At 38.5% G+C, this 20,870-nt stretch overlaps 1 protein-coding gene across 8 annotated transcripts in view; it reads left to right on the plus strand.

Moving 5' to 3' along the window:
• Positions 1–20,870, plus strand: part of plcb4 (phospholipase C beta 4) — a 168,490-nt gene that overhangs the window by 136,928 nt on the left and 10,692 nt on the right. For 7 of the 8 annotated variants that reach the window (XM_012963848.3, XM_031902883.1, XM_002931736.5 and 4 more), the window contains 8 exons: positions 1,054–1,218; positions 1,559–1,763; positions 1,997–2,085; positions 2,556–2,706; positions 3,351–3,397; positions 4,478–4,543; positions 9,607–9,722; positions 13,754–13,829. In XM_012963848.3, coding sequence (XP_012819302.1) covers positions 1,054–1,218; positions 1,559–1,763; positions 1,997–2,085; positions 2,556–2,706; positions 3,351–3,397; positions 4,478–4,543; positions 9,607–9,722; positions 13,754–13,829 — 915 coding nt within the window. The remainder of the gene's footprint in view (positions 1–1,053; positions 1,219–1,558; positions 1,764–1,996; positions 2,086–2,555; positions 2,707–3,350; positions 3,398–4,477; positions 4,544–9,606; positions 9,723–13,753; positions 13,830–20,870) is intronic. The other variant, XM_031902884.1, reaches the window with a different exon arrangement.

The raw sequence follows: 20,870 nt of genomic DNA on the forward strand, positions 1-20,870 counted from the left end.
CTGCAGTAACTGCTGGGGCCGGGGCACATTTAGAACCAGATGGTTGTTTAAAGCCAATTACCAACACATTTCTATCAATGGAGGAATCATTACAAACATAGGCGCTAACTTAAACTCCTCGTACCAGCATTACCAGAACACACTTCCTGGGGACTGGGGTACCATGGGCCTCCAGAGAACCTGACCCTAAGAGCCCACCAAACAGATAAGCACCCTCCTCCACCCTGGCTGTCACTGCTCCCCACCCTGCAGTATAGATGCAGACAAGCAGGACCATAGGAAACAGTGCACCGAGCATAGCAAATTACTGAACATTTTATTCCACTCCTGCTTTAGCACTACCTTTAGCCATATTTAACCAACATATGCCAAAATGGATAACAATCATATTAACCCCAAATATGCCAGTATAATAATTCTAGAAAATGGCTAATCAGCATATTAAGCTGTTAAGTATTGGTACTGGTATGGTTCCAAACATTAAGAACATTTTTGTAGTTTCTATGAAAGTCTAATAAATGCTTTGTTTTAAACCAGAGATTTGAATAGAACCATCTTTAGCTGCGATGGGGCCCAAGGCCCCCCAATTAATATAAATAACTGCTATCCAACCTGTAGCTGATGAATTAGAGCACCTAATGGGCACTGATTATTTAAAATGTTTTGCACCAGTCGCCACTATGGGGGGCTTAGGCAGTGCATTGCCCATAGATTGCTATTGGAAACAGTGAGAAGTTGATGGAGGGTAATAAGTGCCTGACAAGCTGACATAGGGTACAAAACTGTGTTAAAACCATTGGATTTATAGAATCTATTCATGAGGGGATGGTTCTAATCAGCTCTCACTGTTTGTGGTCAAAGCAGCAGAAATGCCATAAAATGGTAGATTTATATTTATAATATATATACTGTATATATTTTATGCTAAGAGATTAGTCCTTAAAAAAGTGGTTTCAGGATTGACCTATGGTAACAACCTTGTGCACAGAAAGCTGCATAGTTTTTTCTATTTAATGAAGAAACTGAATAAAAACCAAGTGTTGTTGTATGTAGGTCATATCTGGGCAGTTCTTGTCAGACAAGAAGATCGGGACGTACGTGGAAGTTGATATGTATGGATTACCCACGGACACTATACGCAAGGAGTTTCGTACGCGCATGGTCATGAACAATGGTCTGAATCCCGTTTACAATGATGAGCCCTTCGTATTCCGAAAGGTGAGTGTTTTTTCTGGTGTTTGATTAGAAGGGCAGTGCTGAGGTGAGTGACGGTTCCCCGCTTGTCAATGGGATACATAGTAATTTTTTGGATGACCTTTATAAAAAACAAGTGGAGCTACCTGTGTATGTCCAACCTTACATATTGCCCTTGCCTGGAGATCATTGTAAATCTCTATATAGAAACACAGTCCTAACAGAATGCAGAGCAGAGAGAATAACAATATAAGTAAGATGAACAATATTTCCTTTGAACTCAAGAAAGAATCTGCAACACGGCAATGTATTGTGTCCTTACTTTGCCACATAACCCCAACATATGTCTTTGTCTTGAATCTAGGTTATCTTGCCAGACCTTGCTGTGCTAAGGATAGCTGTATATGATGACAACAATAAACTAATTGGGCAAAGGATACTACCTCTGGATGGTCTGCAGGCAGGGTACCGACACATTTCTCTCCGGAATGAGGGCAACAAACCACTTTCCCTTCCAACAATCTTCTGTAACATTGTTTTAAAGACCTATGTTCCGGATGGATTTGGAGGTCAGAGCTGAATAGAAACTGCTTTTATTTAGTGTTTCTTCCAGTAATGTGAAATAACATTCTTGTTTAGATAAAGGGTATTTTCTGGAAACATAACTGTCTATACAGGTATAACTAGAAATAAAAAGCTATATATTAAATAAAAAATTACATTAAATGTCGTTGTTTACCAATCAATTATTTCAGTGTTTTGGGGGTTCCTATATGTGATGCTTTTCAAATATATTTTTCAGATATTGTTGATGCATTGTCAGATCCAAAGAAATTTCTTTCTATTACGGAGAAAAGAGCAGACCAGATGAGAGCAATGGGTATTGAAACTGTAAGTGGGCTTTGTGGCACTCTCTTTTCTAAGTCACCATAGAGCCAGGACAGCGATGTTGTGGAATGTGCCCTCCTAGAGCATCTATAGTGAATTTTGTATCTGGGACCCTGCCAGGAGAGAACATGACCGCGGTGCCACCCACTCCAGTGATATGAGGGATGGACAGAAAATTACAGAGACAGCACTGGAGGGTTTGGGACTGGGAATTAATGTCACCAGTAGGAAGATCCCTACAAAATGTTATGGCTGCCACCCATCAGAATAGTAAATTGTCAGTCTGAACCTCACCAACACATAGGTTTTAGTCTGATCCACACTCGAGAGAATATAGTGAAAAGCCATTGTTTAGAATCATTCAGAAACACCATTGCACAGTGGAAGAATCAGTCCATCAGTAAAATATAAATGGCCATTAATCTCTGTGCACCCATGTAACAGTCGTATGCAATACCTTATTCCCGTTTCAGAGTGACATAGCCGATGTACCAGCTGACAACACCAAGAATGATAAAAAAGGGAAAACCAGCAACGCCAAAACAAATGTGACCCCTCAGAGCAGCTCTGAAGTCAGGCCATCCGTTACTGCTGCCCCCGGGGCAGGAACCGAAAATAAAAAAGGTAAATCATCTAGACTTGTAAGTGCTCCTGCTTCCCAGGGCCCATAAAATAATAAAGGCATATAGCATATAAGTGCCTCCTATATATCTTACTGATTCCTTGACAGTGCTTAGACTGCACTTGTTACTGTATAGTCAGTATGAACCTACCAGCTTTTACTCCCTCCTCTTAGGAGATAGAAGGTGCAGCAAGGGGCGCACTGTAGTGCGTACAGCCTCCTAAACCTCCCTATTCAACATCCGGTCCCTCCCATCTGCCCCCAACCTGCAGATCCTGAGTGAGCAGGATTATTGCTAACATCAGAACACAGGGGCAGACAGTTGCAGAGTTATTAGGTTTATAGGTTGCTATGGGACATTTTGGCACTGTGCTGCAAGAGTAAAGGTTAGGGCCAATATCTGAAATAGCGAAACATATGTTGCCCCTGAATGTGAATTACACATGATAATCATCCATTAGTCCTTTATTTAGTATAAAGACATATTTGTTAGATGTATTAAACCCTGCAATGTCTGTGTTTTTTTAATAAAACCCATTTAACTGTACATATTATAAAGAAGCGTGGTGCGTTAATGTTACATTTATATTGAATTGTTTGGTACTGATGTATCATTAGTCATTTATTTTGTGGCCTATTTTTCCAGCTATCGATATTCCTCAGGTGAAGGTAGAAGAATTAAAACAAATGAAGGTGAGTTTCCTTATGGAGTTCTCAAGATGGCGAGGAGGGAGCATTGACATTTATTGGGGCTATGGAAGGGAATGGGACAGGCAATATGCGTATTGTATATATGCCTGAGAAGTATTAAATTGAGCTTATATATATATATTCCTGGAAATTTAAATAATTTCATGCTTTCGCAAGTCATTTGAAAGAAGAAGATATTAATGCAAAATACAAAAAAGGGACACTAATAATATATATGTATATTAATGGTTGGTTTAATGCCTGCTAAAATCAGTATGAATGCTGAAATGCATTTACATAATAACCATGTCTTAAAATGAGTAATATTTAAGGCCAAGTTAAGCCTTGTAGATAGTGTAGGTTTGAAGAGAACCCTAAGCCTTGCTTTTCCTTGTATTCTCTATGGAAACCTCAGCCTACTCTTTGCCTTGGTGATTACTTGATGGTTACTGAAAGCTTTAGCCCTCCCTAGCCATTTTGCCTTAGAATAAGCTCCTGTACGGTAGCTGCTTACCCGTGTGCATAAGTTGCTTTCTGTAGGTGCACCAGGCATGTCCTCCTCTGATGTGTATGGTGCTCAATAGGAGAGTTTAGGCCCTCCTGCCCCAGCCACTGGCAAAAAAAATGCAATGTGTGTCATAGCCCTTAAAGTTGCCATGATGTAAATGGGAAGAAATCTGATGTTGAAAAAAAATTTTTCAACAAACACTAGTCACAGTCACTAAACCTTACAGGTCCCCTCCCCAGTTCCCCCCGATTAGCTGTTCTCCTCTTCTTTGTGCAGAACTGCAACTCTCCATGATTGACAACCAGCAGTGTATGCGCTGGGCCAGTACCACAGGTCGGCTTCTAGTATGCATTGACCTGCTCGCCAGTCATTGAGAATTGATCAAACCATGGAAGTGGCATGGCCAAAGATGGCCAACCTATCCTGACATAGACAGATTGTGCACTGATATGATGTTGATTAAGAATATTGTTTTCTTTTACATGTTTTTCATTTTACTCTCCCTACATGGGCTACTATCTGCAATAACTGAATTATTATCATGCGCAATTACCCCTTTTTGGGCTCTTTTTTAGGCATTCCTCAAGCAGCAAAAGAAACAGCAGAAAGAGATTGCTGCACTAAAAAAGAAGCACTTAAAGGTAAGTAATGAGTATACAGTGAGCCAGCTCAGCCAGTCATCGTGCCAGGTTACAGTAAGATTCCAAAAAATAGACTGCAATAGAAGCAATGGCACTCAGAGCAATTACAAGCAGGGCAAGCCCCTGTTTGGGGGCAAAACAACCCCCCTTTATCAAGCCTGCTTGATAAAGGAGTTGTTTTGCCCTGAAACGTTGTACCTCCGCAATAACATTTGCAAGGGCTTGCCCTGTTTGTAACTGCTCTGAATGCCATTGCTTTCTATTTTTTTGGAATCATCTGGGAGGGTGCCGATCCCTCCAGCATTGTGCACCGAGCTCCTCACTTTGTAGTGCCAGGGTGTGCAAGGAAGGTCTCCAAGTTGTTTACGAGTTTACAGTAAGATGCCTGCTCTAAAGGTTCAAGGCATTTGCACACTCACAGCCCCATATAACAACAACATTTATATCAGATCCAGCGGATAGAGGATTTAAATCTGCACCATGGAAATTGTAGGCCACAGTATTTTCATATCCCTTTTAAGCTTTTGGTCCAGAAGACCGTTTACTAGGTGAACTACAGCCTAGATACTGGACTGAAGCTCAGAACCACAGGCTTGTATGCAATGTCTTCTAATAAACCAGTGGCCTAATATTAGTTCACACACTGTGGGGCTAGCCCCCTAAACCCGAGGCAGTGGATGAAAGATCCATCTAAGTATTGATCACAATAATAGGGTTAATGCTGCCTTGCTGTTCTGGATACTCTTGGGGCACTTTAACGGTGTAGCTTTTAGGACAATGATTTCTGCACCTCTAACCTTGTTATGAGTTAAGGGACTGGCAAAGTGTTGGACTGCTAAGAAGGGGCTAAAAACCCCGTCAGGAATCACTTCCATTGTATCTTGGATCGAGGCATATTCTCCAGCTCACAAACAACAGGAAAGGTACTTGGACTCACTGTAAGGGTTTCTGCTAAATGTTTTGTAATAAGGGGCCTATTTATTAACGTTGGAGACAAACATCACTTTTGATGTTGCCCATAAGAACCAATCAGAAGTTAGATTTGAACAATCAACTACAAGTTAGAAAATACAAGCCAAGATCTGACTGGTTGCTATGGCCAACATCACTAGTGTTATTACATTTGCCCCTAAGTTTCAATGAGGTTGGACAAAAACACAGGAAGGAATACTGGGAAATGTAAATAACAACTATGATTGCCTTATATAGTTATTTGATGGTTTCGCAGGCTAAAGGAGGCAGAAGCCTAACTGGTGGTTGAGGGATATTTTCCATCACAATTAATTATCTTTTTAGATTGTCAGCTCTTATGAGTAGGGTGCTTCAGTCTCTTCAACTGGCATTAGATTGTACATAAGACTTGTTCCTGTAATAAAAGTGCTGTAAATTATGTGCATATGGGTCTGTTTATAACACTCCGAAATTTAACATTTCATAAGATTTTTTCTTTTCACTATTTTTTACTTTAAAAATGAAAAGCCTTTTTTTGCCACACTTATTTTACTTATTTTTCTCGATTTAATGCTGACATATCCACTGTTTTTTTCTTTGTATATTACATTTGGGTCATCTGCCATATTGTCTTCACTTGAACAGCCATGGAATGGCACCATTCATTTCAGAACATGAGGGGGTGCTGTTTAATGGAAATAAAATATTATGTTTATAAATAGGTGCATTTTCCCGGAGGACGTCATTATAACAAATGTTTAGCTCTGATCCTGCCTGCAAATAATTTCACTTGTTCATCTCTGTACTCTCTAAGTTGACTGACATTGGCTGGTAATAGCTTCTCAGAACTCCCACAGATTTTGTGAAAGCAAATGATGCATCTATAATTTTGTAACCTCGTTGTGATAAAACTTGGAGAAACATAGTAATACCTGCTAAAGTGGGTGACTTGCAGATGGAAGTGACACAAAGGATTCTATTAGCTCAAACACTGAGCCCACCCAAGCGTGTAAGATGGAAGGAACAAAGAAGGTGTTCTGTACTGTGTAAACCTTATGAAACATCATGTCTCAACCACCATTTACTTCAGGGGAAGGCAAGGGAAACTGTTCCATCCTTTTGTACTAAATACAGTAAAGGCAATCTCTGAGATTTTGTTATGTGTAATGCTAATAATGTTTGGCTGATGCTTGTGTTATTGATATTGTGCTCATCACCTTTGTCCACCCTGATCCCAGTAACAGGATTCTGGGTCACTCTTAGAAGGTCTGATTTAGCCATGACTCCTTTAGTCATATAAACGGATCACTCAGTTCTGCAGAACAAGAGCCATGCATACCATAGGGCTCATTTACGTCCGCGCAAGTTGCTCACTGTGTCTGTGCACATAAATTAGCCCTCTTGCCTTGTGCCTTCATCATTATATTTTATAGATCCAGTCTCTCCCATCCTTTTGCTACTTAATATCATTTATACTGTTTCATTCCAGCCTGCACCTAACAGCTCCATACACTCCTACTCTATTCCTTTTGTCCTTCACTTTGTCTTATCTGGTGCATTCGTATACATATGCTAAACCATGGAAATATGTTTTGAAAATATCCCCTTTTCTATGCTGTTGGAAATATTTCCAAGGAGAAAAAGTGTTTTGAGTGAGCCAAAATGCCGGCTTTACTGTGCGGAGCGAATGACTCACCAGCGGTGGGTGGAAATGATTATCACTAAATAAGGGCCATCAGATTGCTTTTATCTGGCAGCCATTCATGGATTTTTATTACTACTATTATGATTGAAATTACATAGATTGCTGCCGAGCACTGGTACTTTTTGTCACAGGTTTGAAATGTGTGTTTCTGAATGCAGAGAGTGGGCAGTTGTCATTGTGAATTCTCTGCACTAAAAAGTATAGACTTGCCAGGTTTGTTTCATGCAAATTTCATTCCATACACTGTCCACTGATCTTTTTTCCCATGAGCCTCCTCTAGCCTTCATTCAGTTTAGCTCCCTTTTCTGAACCCTAGAAGTATGAATGCCCATTTTGTAGTGGGCCTGAACAACCCAAATATCCATTTATTCTGGATTCAAGTGTCACAATGAAAGTGAAATGCCAATCTTTTACCCAAGTGGCCTATGTTAAAATATATACAGGAAAAATCATATATCTGTATAACAACATAGTCACACAATTTCCAAATAATTCCCAGAAATGGTGAAAGTAACCACTACTGGGTTCAACAACGTTTAGGGGCACCCCATATCTCACAAGCGTTGTGGAAGATTATCTATTTCCACAGGGATATTGTACATCTGACATGCTTCCCACTAACCATTTCTACTGGGCATCCAAGAGCTAGGGGGTCCCCTGCCTCCTTACCAGCTATAAAAAAAAGTGCTAAAGTCGCAGGGAAAAATTTTAATTTTCACAGAGAAAAGTCGCAGATCTTTTATACTGAAACCCATTATCCAGAAAGCAGTTTCAACACATAGTTCTTCATTTTGACTGATTTGCTTTTTCTCTGCTATTATAATACAGTTTGGCTCCTTCACTAACATAAAGCACTAAACTGCACCAGTGAAGCTGTAACCAGTTGGAAATAATTTCTGATTGGTTACTACAATAATTTTAATCATTTTACTACAAGCTGGAAAATGACATCAGTGTAATCCTATGTTAGTAAATGGGCCCCAAAATCTTGTGCTGGATGTTGACTTATGAATCTATGTTAACAAGGCATGGGGCTCCACATTAAGGAAAGGCCCCTATTCAAACCATTCTAGATCCTACCCATTCCAGATAATAGATTCAATACCTAAAATAAGAATTTCTATTAAAGCCTAAAGAACATGGGAGCTCCTCAGTAACTACTAGACTTTGCTTAGCAGATAAAAGTCTCTGTATACTCTATGGTTTATCATGTTTCAGTGGTTTCTTTATCTTATTTGAAATTATAAGGTCAGCGAAAACTTAACCCGCACCCGACCCTAACCCGCATAAGTGCCCATTGTAGGACCCTCCCCACCCCATACCCACATCTGTACTTCTATTCTCACCTTAATTTCCAAGACAGGGAAACTTCAAGAGAAAGAGTGTACTTCCCAGTCTGACCCGAACTCGCAATGGTCACCCAAATTACTACCCTAACCTGTCTGGCCTAAGGTTATACCCTGTGGGTCCGGTGGGCTGCGGTTCAACCCGCACATCACTGTTTAGCTGCATACTCAAAGTAGATACATTTAAAAAACATATACCTTTTAGTCCTTCTACTGCTTATTATAAATAGTCTATCGGAGATGTGTATTTCTGTAGTACTGAGTTTGGTGAAGCAAACAATAATTTAGATCAGTGCTTTTTTGGGTGTTCAGCCAGGATAAAAATGCTTACTTTGGGGATTATCTTTCTATAGAAGAATCTCATCTATGTCCGTCTGTATCTGACGCCAACCATTATCCTTCAGTATGTACCATACAGCTTTTGCATTGCATTTTTCAGATGTTACAAATAGAATTATTAGGGAAAATAAATAGGAACATGACATTTTCTTTACATTCTTTGTCAATTTCAAGTCCTGTATCTGGGAGGTTTGTAGCATTCTGCAGGGAATCTTATTTTCTGCCATTTGCCTGTCTGAACAATGGCATTTAGAAGATCAGCAAGATAACACGCCATCTGCAGTATTTTTGTGTGTGTCAGATATATCTTGACGGAGCTGTTGAATATTGGTCATTTTTTTTGTATAGTTTATCTTATTGTTTATTCCAACATTAGTATGGGTGCTTAGGTTTTCATTCCCAAGGATTATTGTAAAGAACCAACATATTGAGATAAGGGATTTGTGGCACAAAACAGGTTTGGTTCAGTAATTTCCCTAAATCTGGGAGTTCTAACATTTTTTTTTATTAAAGCACTGTTAGTAGAAAGGATCTCGATAACACACTATAGGGTTTGTATGGCCACAGGGTTGAATCTGTTTGTTGCACATGCAGTTTTGTAATGAAACCAATGGTAATGGTATTTGCAGTTTGCTCCAGTGGAATGAAGAGAATGCAAGATGTTGGTTAAACAGCCCAGTGTTGTGCTTCATGTCTAATCCAACCAAGCTACTGTTTTCCAGGAGCACAGCGTTGTGCAGAAGTTACAGTGCACACAAGTTGACAAAATAGTGGCACAGTTTGACAAAGAAAAAGTATCTCATGAGAGGACCTTAGAGAAATCAATCAAGAAGAAAGGGTAAGAGTGAAATCGGTTAAAAAAAACAAACTACGGTGTAACCGGTTATGATTCAGAATAGAAGTCTGCCGGGAGAGAGATGCTCTCATTAGAACCCATGCAGAAGCCTGCCATATTGCATAGGTGCTAACAAAGTTGATATTGCATGGATTGAATGAATTCCTTGTATGATAATTTGTCTCTTAAACAAATGCTTTTTTTAATTTTATTTAATTATAAAAGGCAAAATAAAACCAATTAACGCAGCTCTGCCTTCCAGTAATAAAAACTCTTATGTTCAAACATAATTATCAGGGGTTCTTCTGCCATAAGGCAAGACAAGGACCTTCCATTAGATGGCACTTTACCAGGGGTAAATTTAATGGCTGAATATGCTTTTTTTAAATTGAGAATAGTGTTTTCTTGTTGGAAAATTCCATTATACTCTCTACCCTAGTGATCCCCCAGCGCCCTTCTGATTGGGCAGCCTTGGATCAGCCACCTCTGCCTGCAAGAAGCTAACAAGCACCCCTGATAATTATTACTATTGCATACTTAAGAATAACACGCTCTCATCTTAATTTATATTTGTTTTCAGCTGTACAAATAGGCAATGCAATGTATCAGCTTCTTTTTGGTATCTTCAGTTCTTTCCGTTGCCCCAGTTTGGTTTCTGCTTTAAAAAGTCTTTTCTTTAGACTTAGTTCCTGATTCACACACACACACACACACACACACACAAGGGATAACTGTAAAGGATTTGCCTTGACTTGAAGAGAAAAATAAATATCGAATGTATCTGCTTAGTAGCCAAGGATACCGCTCTTCTGTAGATTTGCATGTTTAGGTACCCTTTGATATTTAATTAGGTGATCCAGCCATTTTAAATGCTTCAAAAAGATGAATTAATTTATAGAACAGATGATCTTCTAAAAGATTTATAAAACCCTTAACATGTACTTTATACAAAACTCTTAACTACGTATCTGGGACAAAAGGTTCCTTGATATTAATATCTTGCTAGTTGGTGAGATTCTGTATCAAACAAATGCAGTACTGATTCTTCAGTTACCCAGTAGGTATGTACTTACAACTGGGACAGAATTTATTCCTTCTACAAGTGTGGAATCTGTTATCTAAAAGGCTTGGAGTATAGGGACTTTCTTAAGGGGGAAGACACACGGAGCTACTTAGTAGCAGCTACTAAACGCCAGAAAATCCCCTGCCATAGACAATACTGAGAATTGCCTCTGCTAAAACACACGTAGAGACAATTATCAGTACATGATTAGCATTGTCTGTTTTAGTAGCCATGACAAGTAGGTGCTACTAGTAGCTCCGTGTGCCTTCACCCCAAAGGTTTAGCACTAGGCTTTATAACAAAAACATTAACTCATTCAGTTGGTGCATAAACACTATCTGAAATTTCACAAAATTATTTTTCAACAGACATACCTGATTCTTCAGGTTCCTACTGGCTCGTGGGAACTATTTCCCAATCCCTGTTAGGCTCAAAGTGTCATTTAACCCCTCCCTTGCCTTGCTCCATTGTGAAGTGAGGGATTCTGGGACATAAAGTCCTTGTGCTTTCCAGAGAATCCGTGCATCACCCACTATAAGTCCCAGAGGGAACAAGGTGAGTTAGGGGTTATTTGACTGAAAGGAGTTGGAAATTGGTTTCTGTAAGTCAGAGGCAGACTGTCATGGTTTCCATGGTTTAATCTGTGGAAGCAGGTATAACTGTTTATTTTTGGAAGTTTAATGTTTATTCACCTATTGTACAAAAATCCAACTAAATGGGCTCACTAAAATTATGAAATAAGGCTACTAAAATTATTTAAGCAATTAAACACCCAATTAAGGTTTCACAGCTTAGTTACCATCAAGTACAAACCAATTTCTTCTTCTTTTTATTATTATTAATGAGACAAATTGTAAAAAAAGACTTGGCCATTATGGGTGATGGCACTGCTGTATTTCAGAATATTCTGGAAAACAAGTTTCTGGATAATAGATCCAATACTGATGGTTTTGTGAAACTAAATGTAAAAAAAAAACTGAATGAATGTTTCAGTGGTATGACTAATGATTGGTGAGTTACTAGATATTCATTTACTAAATGATTCATGAATTGCTCCGCAGTGAAGGCTAATTCCAACAGAGCTAAATACTATTTATATTCAATATAATCATAATATAAATCCAGATGTTTTCATTAATATTGCTTAGCATCATTGTTAGTGTAACTGCTAAAAAAAGATTTACTAGAAATTATTTATAAAAAGCCGCACTTTGTTTAGAAAGGAGAAGACTTAATAGTCTGTTGGGATTAGCGGAACCAACTGAAATTTCAAATTAAATTCAGAATGGACATAAAACAGAGAGGCCCCCGTAGGCATCTAAGATCTAAGCTTTTTTATTAAGTCACTTATCTTTTTAAGCTATGAAGTCGGAACTGGCTTTTCTTGCAAGGGTCTATTTTGGTCGTTACAAACCCAATCAATACTTAATACTTATGCCTTGCAGGAAATTGAGATGGTTGATGTTTTTTTTGCCTTGTAATTTGGCAAGTGGGGCAGCTCCTCTTTAAATGCAGACTTTATGGGTCTTATATAAAAAAAAAATTGAGATTGTCATTTTATCTGCAATTTTAAAAACCTGAGGTAAAAAAACTTCCAAAAAAACTCACATTTTTTAATTAAAAAATGTGGCATCTAGTTTTCCTATCTGTTGTTTTTAACCTCCAAGGTTTTTTTGGTTGTTTTTTTCTTGTTACATTTTTAAATTTTAAGTGCCTACGACAGCAGTGATTTCAGGCTAAAAAGCTTCTTAGTCAGTTTGAAAGAACCTGGGAGGGTGGTGAAGTAAATGAAAGTAGTGGTTCACCTTGTGGTTCACAATTGGTCTTCAGTTTTTAACTTTTATCGTTTTTGAATTATTTGCTTTCCTATTCTGACTCTTTCCAGCTTTCAAAAGGGGTCACTGACCCCAGCAGCCAAAAAGTCTTGTTCTGTGAGGCTACAATTTCATTGTTATTGGTACTTTATATTATTTCTATTACTTATCTTTCTGTTCAGACCCACTAGTACTCATATTCCAGTTGCTCATTAGAACCACTGACTGGTTACCAGGGTAATTTGGACCCTAGCAACCATTCAGCTGAAACTGGAGAGTTTCTGAATTTAAAGCTAAATAATTTGAAAACCACAAATAATAAAAAATAAAGACCAATTGCAGATTGTTTCAGAATAACACTCTCTATAACATACTAAAAGTTAAAGGTTAACAAACCCTGTAAGGTTTCAAATTTGCATTAACCAAAGGAAAAGAACTTTCAATACCTTTATTATTATTATTTATATAGCACCATCAATTTACACAGCGCTCTTTAAAGCATATAGGAAATAATGTAAACTACATGGGCATATAATACTATATTACTTTGAGGTAGCTTCTAATATCCTGATATTTTACAACAAAGTCCCATTATTTTTTATAATACACAAGGCAGTAAGTCGTGGAAAACAAATGACATCACTAAGCACTGTTTATAACTGATGACATCACAGTGCAAGGGTATGTTTTACAGGCTCTTGAGTAGGGTTGCCACCTGTCCGGTTTTGACCTGGATAGTCCGGTTTTCGGAAGGGTTGCCTGGGTCAAAACCTCCTGCTCAGTTTCCCTAATTAGGAAAACTGGGCAGGACTCAGTAACATTGACGCAGCGATCGGGCAATCGCTGCATCATAGCCCTGCCCCTGTGAAGTTGGCCCCGCCTCCTCCGCACCGTGACGTCACAACCCCCCCCATGACGTCGCCCCCTGCCCGGCTTTCTTAGTCGGCAAAGGTGGCAACCCTACTCTTGTGCATTATATTATTATTGTTGCAAAATACTCTTTCATAAAAAGTCAAGTTTCATATAATCAGGCATATACTTGAAATTCTCATTGTTCTGATCACAAAAACATCCAGATTAATTGTGGTAGGCCACCTAACATTTGGCAAGTAACACATAAATGACTAACTAACTATGGAACATATTTTGCCATTTAGAGCAAGTAACTGTCATGAAATGAAGAAAGAAACAGAAAATAAAATTCAGGTTTTAACTTCAGATCATAAATCCAAGGTAAGAGATTGTTCCCCATCATTCACACAGCTTTCCATTCCGACTGATTCACGCTAACCACTTGTTGTGATTGCCCACGACTAACAGCACATAGTACGCCGGAAATCTGTAGGGCCAAAAGCAACTAACAATTCCAGTCTAGTACCTTTTTTATGTGGTTTTTTTCTTTTAAAGCTTTTCTGCCATATTCGTCTTTAAAAACCTTGTAGCAGTTTTCAGTATTGCAGAATTGCTGGAGAACGTACTTGTTAATGTCATGTAAATGAAGCCTTTTAAATCCCAATGACTGCAGCGCTTCAAAATACATGTGTCGAGAGCACGTGGAATGGAAATTGGCATTCACGCTACCCGCAAAAATTATAGTCTGAATAAAATAATACATGGGAGTTCAACCTGGTTTGGAACAAAGTAGCCGCTGCTTAGGGAAATTCAGATTTACCTAGAAATGAAATACTGAAAACTGAGCTACGAGGTTTATTAATTATTTTTTTTTTCATCACTTTCTGTCTGATCTGTATGGCATTCATTAAAAGCTATTAAGGATTTGGTGTGGCTCGGTGATTTCATATATATGTGTGTGTGTGTGTGTCTTTTGGTGGCGGTCTCTACTCCTGTGTCATATGGTGAATAGGGATGCACTGAATCCATCATATTTGGATTTGGCCGAATACTGAATCTGCTGACTCTGAAAGCTAATTTTCATTAATATATTGTGTTGCAGTCAGTTGTCAAGAGATTTAAAGGAGAAGGAAAGTCATTTTGGCATTTTACTGCCAATAGATTAGCCACATTAGTGCCACCTAGAACACTATATTTATTCTGCAGAAAGCATTTCCATACCTGAGTAACGAACCCTAGAAGCTTTCTCTGTTTGTTTAAGATAGCAGCTGCCATTTTAGCTTGGTCTTCATAGTTTCCTGCTTGCAGTCTAGCTGATATAGGGCAGTGGGGAGGTGAGTTCTGTGAATTCTTATGGGGGGGGGGAGCAGGAAAAATGAGAGAGCTGCATTGGCTCCAGCCCGGGAATGAAGGGTTTTTCTAAGAGAGAAAGTCAGATACCCTAAGAACATGTTTACTAAAAAGAAGACAAGAAATCCTGTGTTTCTTTTGATAGAGGACTCAGTGCAGCTTTTCTGTGAGTGCTTATGGCTGTATTTACATAGACCTTTCTGATAAAGCTTACTTAGTTTTTACCTTTCCTTCTCCTCTAAAGTCATAAGACTTTATGGGTTCAGATTTGGTTCAACTGAACACTTGGGGTTCTACCAAATCCAGATTCTAAAAAACGTACTGAACAAAACCCTGGATTCAGTACATCCCTAATGATAATGCATCACTGTGATTCACCTGATCACTATGGCTTGGAATGACCATTGTATTATATTTTATGGGTAGAATTGTATTGTCAAAAAATGTTCAAAAAGGGACTTTAAGGTGCATATTTATTATAGTGTGTAAGCCAACATCACCGGTGATGTTGCCCCTTGCAACCAATCAGCAATAAGTTTAACAGTCACACGTTAGAAAACAAAACAAAGATCTGATTGGTTGTTATGTGCAGCATCACCAGTGATGTTGGCTTACACACTAATAAAAATGCCCCTTAGAAAGTATGAAATACCAGTACGGTGGGTACTGGCTTCGCTTTTAAAAGGAACAAATACTTGATTTATATGTAGGGGTTATTTTCCATTAAGCAGACACTGTGATGGGTGTTTCTGATTGAGGAGCAGAGAATTACTGCATATATTACTGCATATTCCCATTCATACAGAGGAACGGGAGCTGCCCTATTGCTTGCCTGTGCTGGCAGTGGATTTTAGTAGTTTATTTAGTTACATAGGTTAGTTGGGTTTAACCCCTCCAATTGGACCCCAGCACACTCACCTATATAAATTATATATACCAATAACTAACTGTAGATATTAGTATCACAATAGCCTTAGATACTATGCGTGTTCAAGAACTCATCCAGGCCCCTTTATAGGCATTAATAGAATAGATATAATAATTAAGGCAGTCATTTCCATCAAACTGGAACCATTGGTTATTTAACCTATTTAAATGTTTAAAACACAGTAGTGTTTAGTGGTTTGAGGTATATCCCCTGTGGAACATTGAAAAGAGCGGAACTCAGCACTACAGGGACATATTGCAGGACTAGTGCAGGGAATTCAGTAGTTTCCTACTCCCTAACATTCCTGATTGGGGCACTATGATGTCCATGCCCAAGCAGGTCTTGCAAAATGATTATTCATTGGTCCTTCAAATGGGAGTTTGCTATAATGATTTGAAATATCTCAATGAAGCTCTCTCTAAAGTGGTCTATTTAAAGGTGATCAGGCAGAGACAGACGTGGCAATTAGTGCGGGGCTATTTTTAAAATCCAGTTGCAATGACTAATTGCCATCACCAAACGTAGTGGCAACTTGTATTTTTCACGGTGGTTAGTCAGAAGCTATTAGTCGCTGCGACTGGGTTGTTAGCTTTGTAACCTCACATATGGTTGTGGAATGAATGATTTACCTTGTTTTAGCTACAACTACTATTGCAGGAAGATATTTGACCGTATTACAGAGTATCGTGTAGACCCAACCTAAACAGCTGGGGACCAAAATGTGGGTTCCACACAGGGGTTATTGAAGGCAAATGCAAAAATATAAGTCTCATCAACTGGTTCTATTAAAATGAATTTAACCACCTTTATATTTCTGGCTTTCATTCTGTGAGTCCTTTTCTGCTCTATTACGCTATTCAGCTTGAGCAACTGTATAAACCAAGAGGCTGACAGTCTTCCTGCATGGGGGGGGTACCAGTTCTCTTTTGTTTTTATTCCTTTGATACTTGAGTGATAATCCTACAAATGTACCAACTTAAAGCCTGCGTTTCTCAGTCGCCTTTCTATGTACTTGGAATAATATATTTGCACTTTTGAATGGGTGGCGTTGCCATGGATTTAATCTGTCGCTGTTATTTTCTCCACATAAACCAGAACCATGCTGGTTACAAAACAACCTGGCAATCCAATCCGCAGGTTCTAGGTTTAGCTCACAAATGGCACACCTACCAAATAAGATGCTTTCTGAAAATCACAAACGCTGCTTTTGTGATATTTTCCTATAGGTAAATGTTATTTAATTATTATATTATTTTAACTGGCCAGTATTAATAAAAGGAGTGACAACAGTAGCCCAAGCTCATTTATAAGCCTAAACCACCAGATTATAACCTCAAGTGTTGGGGAAGGGTGGTAAAGTATCCCAAATTGCAATCTTCAAGAGAGATCTCAAAGGCAAAATTGGCTATTATTTAAACAGAGGCTGTCCCTGTCTATTGGTAGATAAGGGCAACTCCATGGTTTTGAGTTGTGTCGCCATGGGAGCTGTAGATAAATAACATCAGGCTGTTTGGAGTGCTTGGTATTGTCTGATCAGACAATCATTAATTATAAAATGTATTTTATATTGTTAAATATATATATATATATATATTCTTCATATTATGGCGCTAAGTGCAAAGATCAGTCAGGCCCATTTGAGTCTCTATTTAATGCATGACAGGCCAAGGGGTCTTTGCACCTTGCCAAAAGCTTAGTAAAAGAGGCCTCTATGGGTCCTCCCAGGTAGCTACTCTCTGACTAAAGCCAGACAGGCCACTCTGTATTACTGATCGGGAGGTACCAGTTTCATCCACTTGCACCCCACCATACTTTCTTTTTGGCACTCTGGCAAAAAAGAGAGTTTCATTGTTTTAGATTAAACATCCCTCAAGGACAACAAATAGTAGGACATTTTGTCCCATAAGGAAACTATTAGGTTTATGCAACATAAAGTCAAAGATTACACTGGGTTTTTAAACCATAAATGAGCACTGTATATTCTCCTTGTCTAGTGAAGTTAGAATAATACATGTACACAACTGATTGGTTGTTATAGGCTTTGTCCATGTCCTTGCATAACTCTGAATGAAGTGTGTTTGTTGTTAGCTAGAAGCAGCTTAGCTACAATTGTATGCGTGCCTCTAGATGTTGGGCCTCTTTTGTACTATAATATGAAAGTGAAATGGTCCCAATCCTAAAATTATCAGATGTGATTGAAAGGGTGTGGCATAGTAGCAATATGCAATGACTTTGGTCTGGCCCACAGACCTACACACATACAACCCTGAAATTGAACCCATCCTTGAATCAAATGAAAGCAGTGGTGTTCCTGACTAATAAAGATCTCAACATCACAGCTTTGGCTTTCACTTGGAAATTGCAGCCAGCTATTACTCATTCTTTAATGGCAAATTCTTAGAGCTCATCCCCCCTCTTTATTTTTCCCCCCCACATTTTGGTATGTTATTTTTATTAAAAAACCTCTATTATAAATTCTACAACAAGCAGTGTTGCAGTGGGTGTGATAGGTTGATATCTGCACTTACCACTTAATCCCCATTTTCTTCCCATGCCTTCTATCCCCTCACAGGCCACTCTCTTCTACCCAATTTTATTTTCTCCATCTATTGTTCACTTCATTGTACTTTTAATGCACCTAATCTTTTGGTTTGTATATTTTATTTTCCACCATTCAAATTACTCTTTAAACACTACGATACGTTACGTTTAAGTGTTTGCAAGTACTACCTATCTTGAGCCATTTTTGTCCCTCTATGCAAACACAGTCACACACCGTTTAATACCCTTGGAACAGTATTTTACCCACAACCTGCCATGCATTTTACCCTACGCCCCCTATTCCCTTAATTGTACCCAACACACAGCTGGCAAACACATGGCCACAAACCACTTCCCTGGGTGTATTTTACCCTTTATTATGATCAGCTTTATCCCTATTTTCCCTTTTCTCAATATGCTACATAAAATCCTTTCCTACCTGCTGCCCCCTCCTATAATCCAGGTATATTTACACACTCACCTCTTCCTTCCATCGCTGCCATACACAAATCCCACTAATCTCATTATACTTCTTCCTGTCCTTATTGTGATTTTACCCACATCTCCTTTCCATCACTCCTTTGTTATAAAACCCTTTCTTCCAATTTATGTCAAGCCTAGGCTGAAAAGACTGCAGGGTTCCACACTTGATAGTAGGCGATGCAGTCCTCTTGTTTTACAGACAGTTGCCCTATAAAAAGCCTTAGTGAAGCCATTTACAGCACACATTACAATCTGCACTTCAATTCTGCGCTGTAGAAATAGCTGAAATAATTTCTATAAAAGGCTGTTCATCTTCCTACTGTGCTTCTGGCTGAAATGATGTGGCAATAACAATCCAATTTTACTTCAAAGAACGGTGTTTGTTCTTTGATTAATATTGCTATATTGGAATATACTTTTACTTCCATTCCATTCCTCTATGATAGCCAGCAAGCTAACTGTAAGCTATTTGCATTTTATATTGTGTCCTAGGCCTCACAGTATAAAGTGGGAGCTCAGCAGAAGTGAATCTGAAAGCCTAACTAGCACAGTCGCAATGCCAAAACTGCTTTTGTAGCCTTTCAGATGGCCAACACTGAACAACATGTTGTGGGTTTAACACCCTTTTTTCTGTGTTGGCCAAATAAAGGACTAAAGTAGCAGTGTTGTGAGTGAGACTTTACTTGAGTTTGATTGTTTGTCACTTAGTGGTGCCTGGTCAGTGCTATCTGATTGCATTCAGAGTCATGTGTTCCTGTTGCCCAACCCTATATTATATCTGTGCGTGTATGGCCACTTTTAGCCAAGTTTTTTTCCTTTTGACATTAATGTGATTTCTTCATTGTGTTTCATAATTTAAGAAATGTAGATCCCATTTTAGCCACTAGGCTTCATTGAGGGACTTGATTTTGTTTCATAACAGTTTGACTGTAGTATTCCTGTTTTGGTTTCCTGGTTAGTAGTGCATTTATAAGCCTTACATTTACATGCCTTCTATTGTTTTTCTTTCAATTATGAAACCCTTATTGGAAATACTAAACATACTTATCGTAATGTATATAAAACTTACATTAGGGTTCATCTTCTATACCCTAGGGCACAAGAGCTAGAACACTAAGGAGTTGTATCAAGAAGTGGTTGCTTTAAAAATCCATCCTTATGTTCTATTATGCTAGGAGCTTTGATTTGGATACTTTCTTGTACTCTGCACATGGGGAAAAGACAATTAGTATATTCATCTGGTGTAAATTTGCATATGTAAATACATTTGCAATTAAAAATGCACTTTTGATTGCAAATTGTGTATTAACTTGGCCCTAAACGTTCACCGGCCAACCCACTGGTCTCTTAGTTAGTGGGACATGCAAAAGCTTACTATACAAATAGGTTTACAAAAGTAGCAGTTTAGCTCAGTATTGGCCCAGGTCCAGTTTAAATTGATAATAGATTTATATACATTGGTATGCACTATAAGTACAGGAAGTGTCTGCATCTCTTCATTAGTTCAGTCTCTGATTTCACTTGGCCTTAGTCTGTTTCAGCATACATTACAGGAGAAGAGAAGGAGCAAGAGCTCATTAAAGAGATTCTGTCATGATTTTTATGGTGAAAATTCACTCTACCATTTAAATTTTTATTCTTGAACCAAACATTTTTTTTTAGTTGTAATATTGGTGTGTAGGCAGCCAACATAGTGCAGTGTCTGAGTTTTCAGAAAAGCCAGTACTGCACAATAGAACTGCTTTCAGATAAGCAATTACTTCTCCTGCTCAATGTACTGTCAATAGGACCCAAGTAGCATAATAGCAAAACAGGGTTTCTCCTGCTTGGGTGCTATTCTCGTGTCAACCACTAAGTGGGATTTGCAATGCAAAAATCATTGTATTTAATGTATTTGGAGCTAAAGTTCCCGCTGCTTTTCACTGTATTTAATGTATTTGTGTTGTCACTACCCGATGTCTCTCACTGTATTTAATGTATTTTGGATGCCATTACTTATGCCCCTTACTTGATTTAATGTATTTTGCTCCACCGTGTACAATGTATTTAGGATTTGGAGTTGTTCATAGAAGTCAATGTGCCATTATTTACAAGTGCACACTGTAAATAATATATATAGT

This window comes from Xenopus tropicalis, chromosome 5 (genome assembly GCF_000004195.4).
Source record: "Xenopus tropicalis strain Nigerian chromosome 5, UCB_Xtro_10.0, whole genome shotgun sequence".
Taxonomy (NCBI): Eukaryota; Metazoa; Chordata; class Amphibia; order Anura; family Pipidae; genus Xenopus; species Xenopus tropicalis.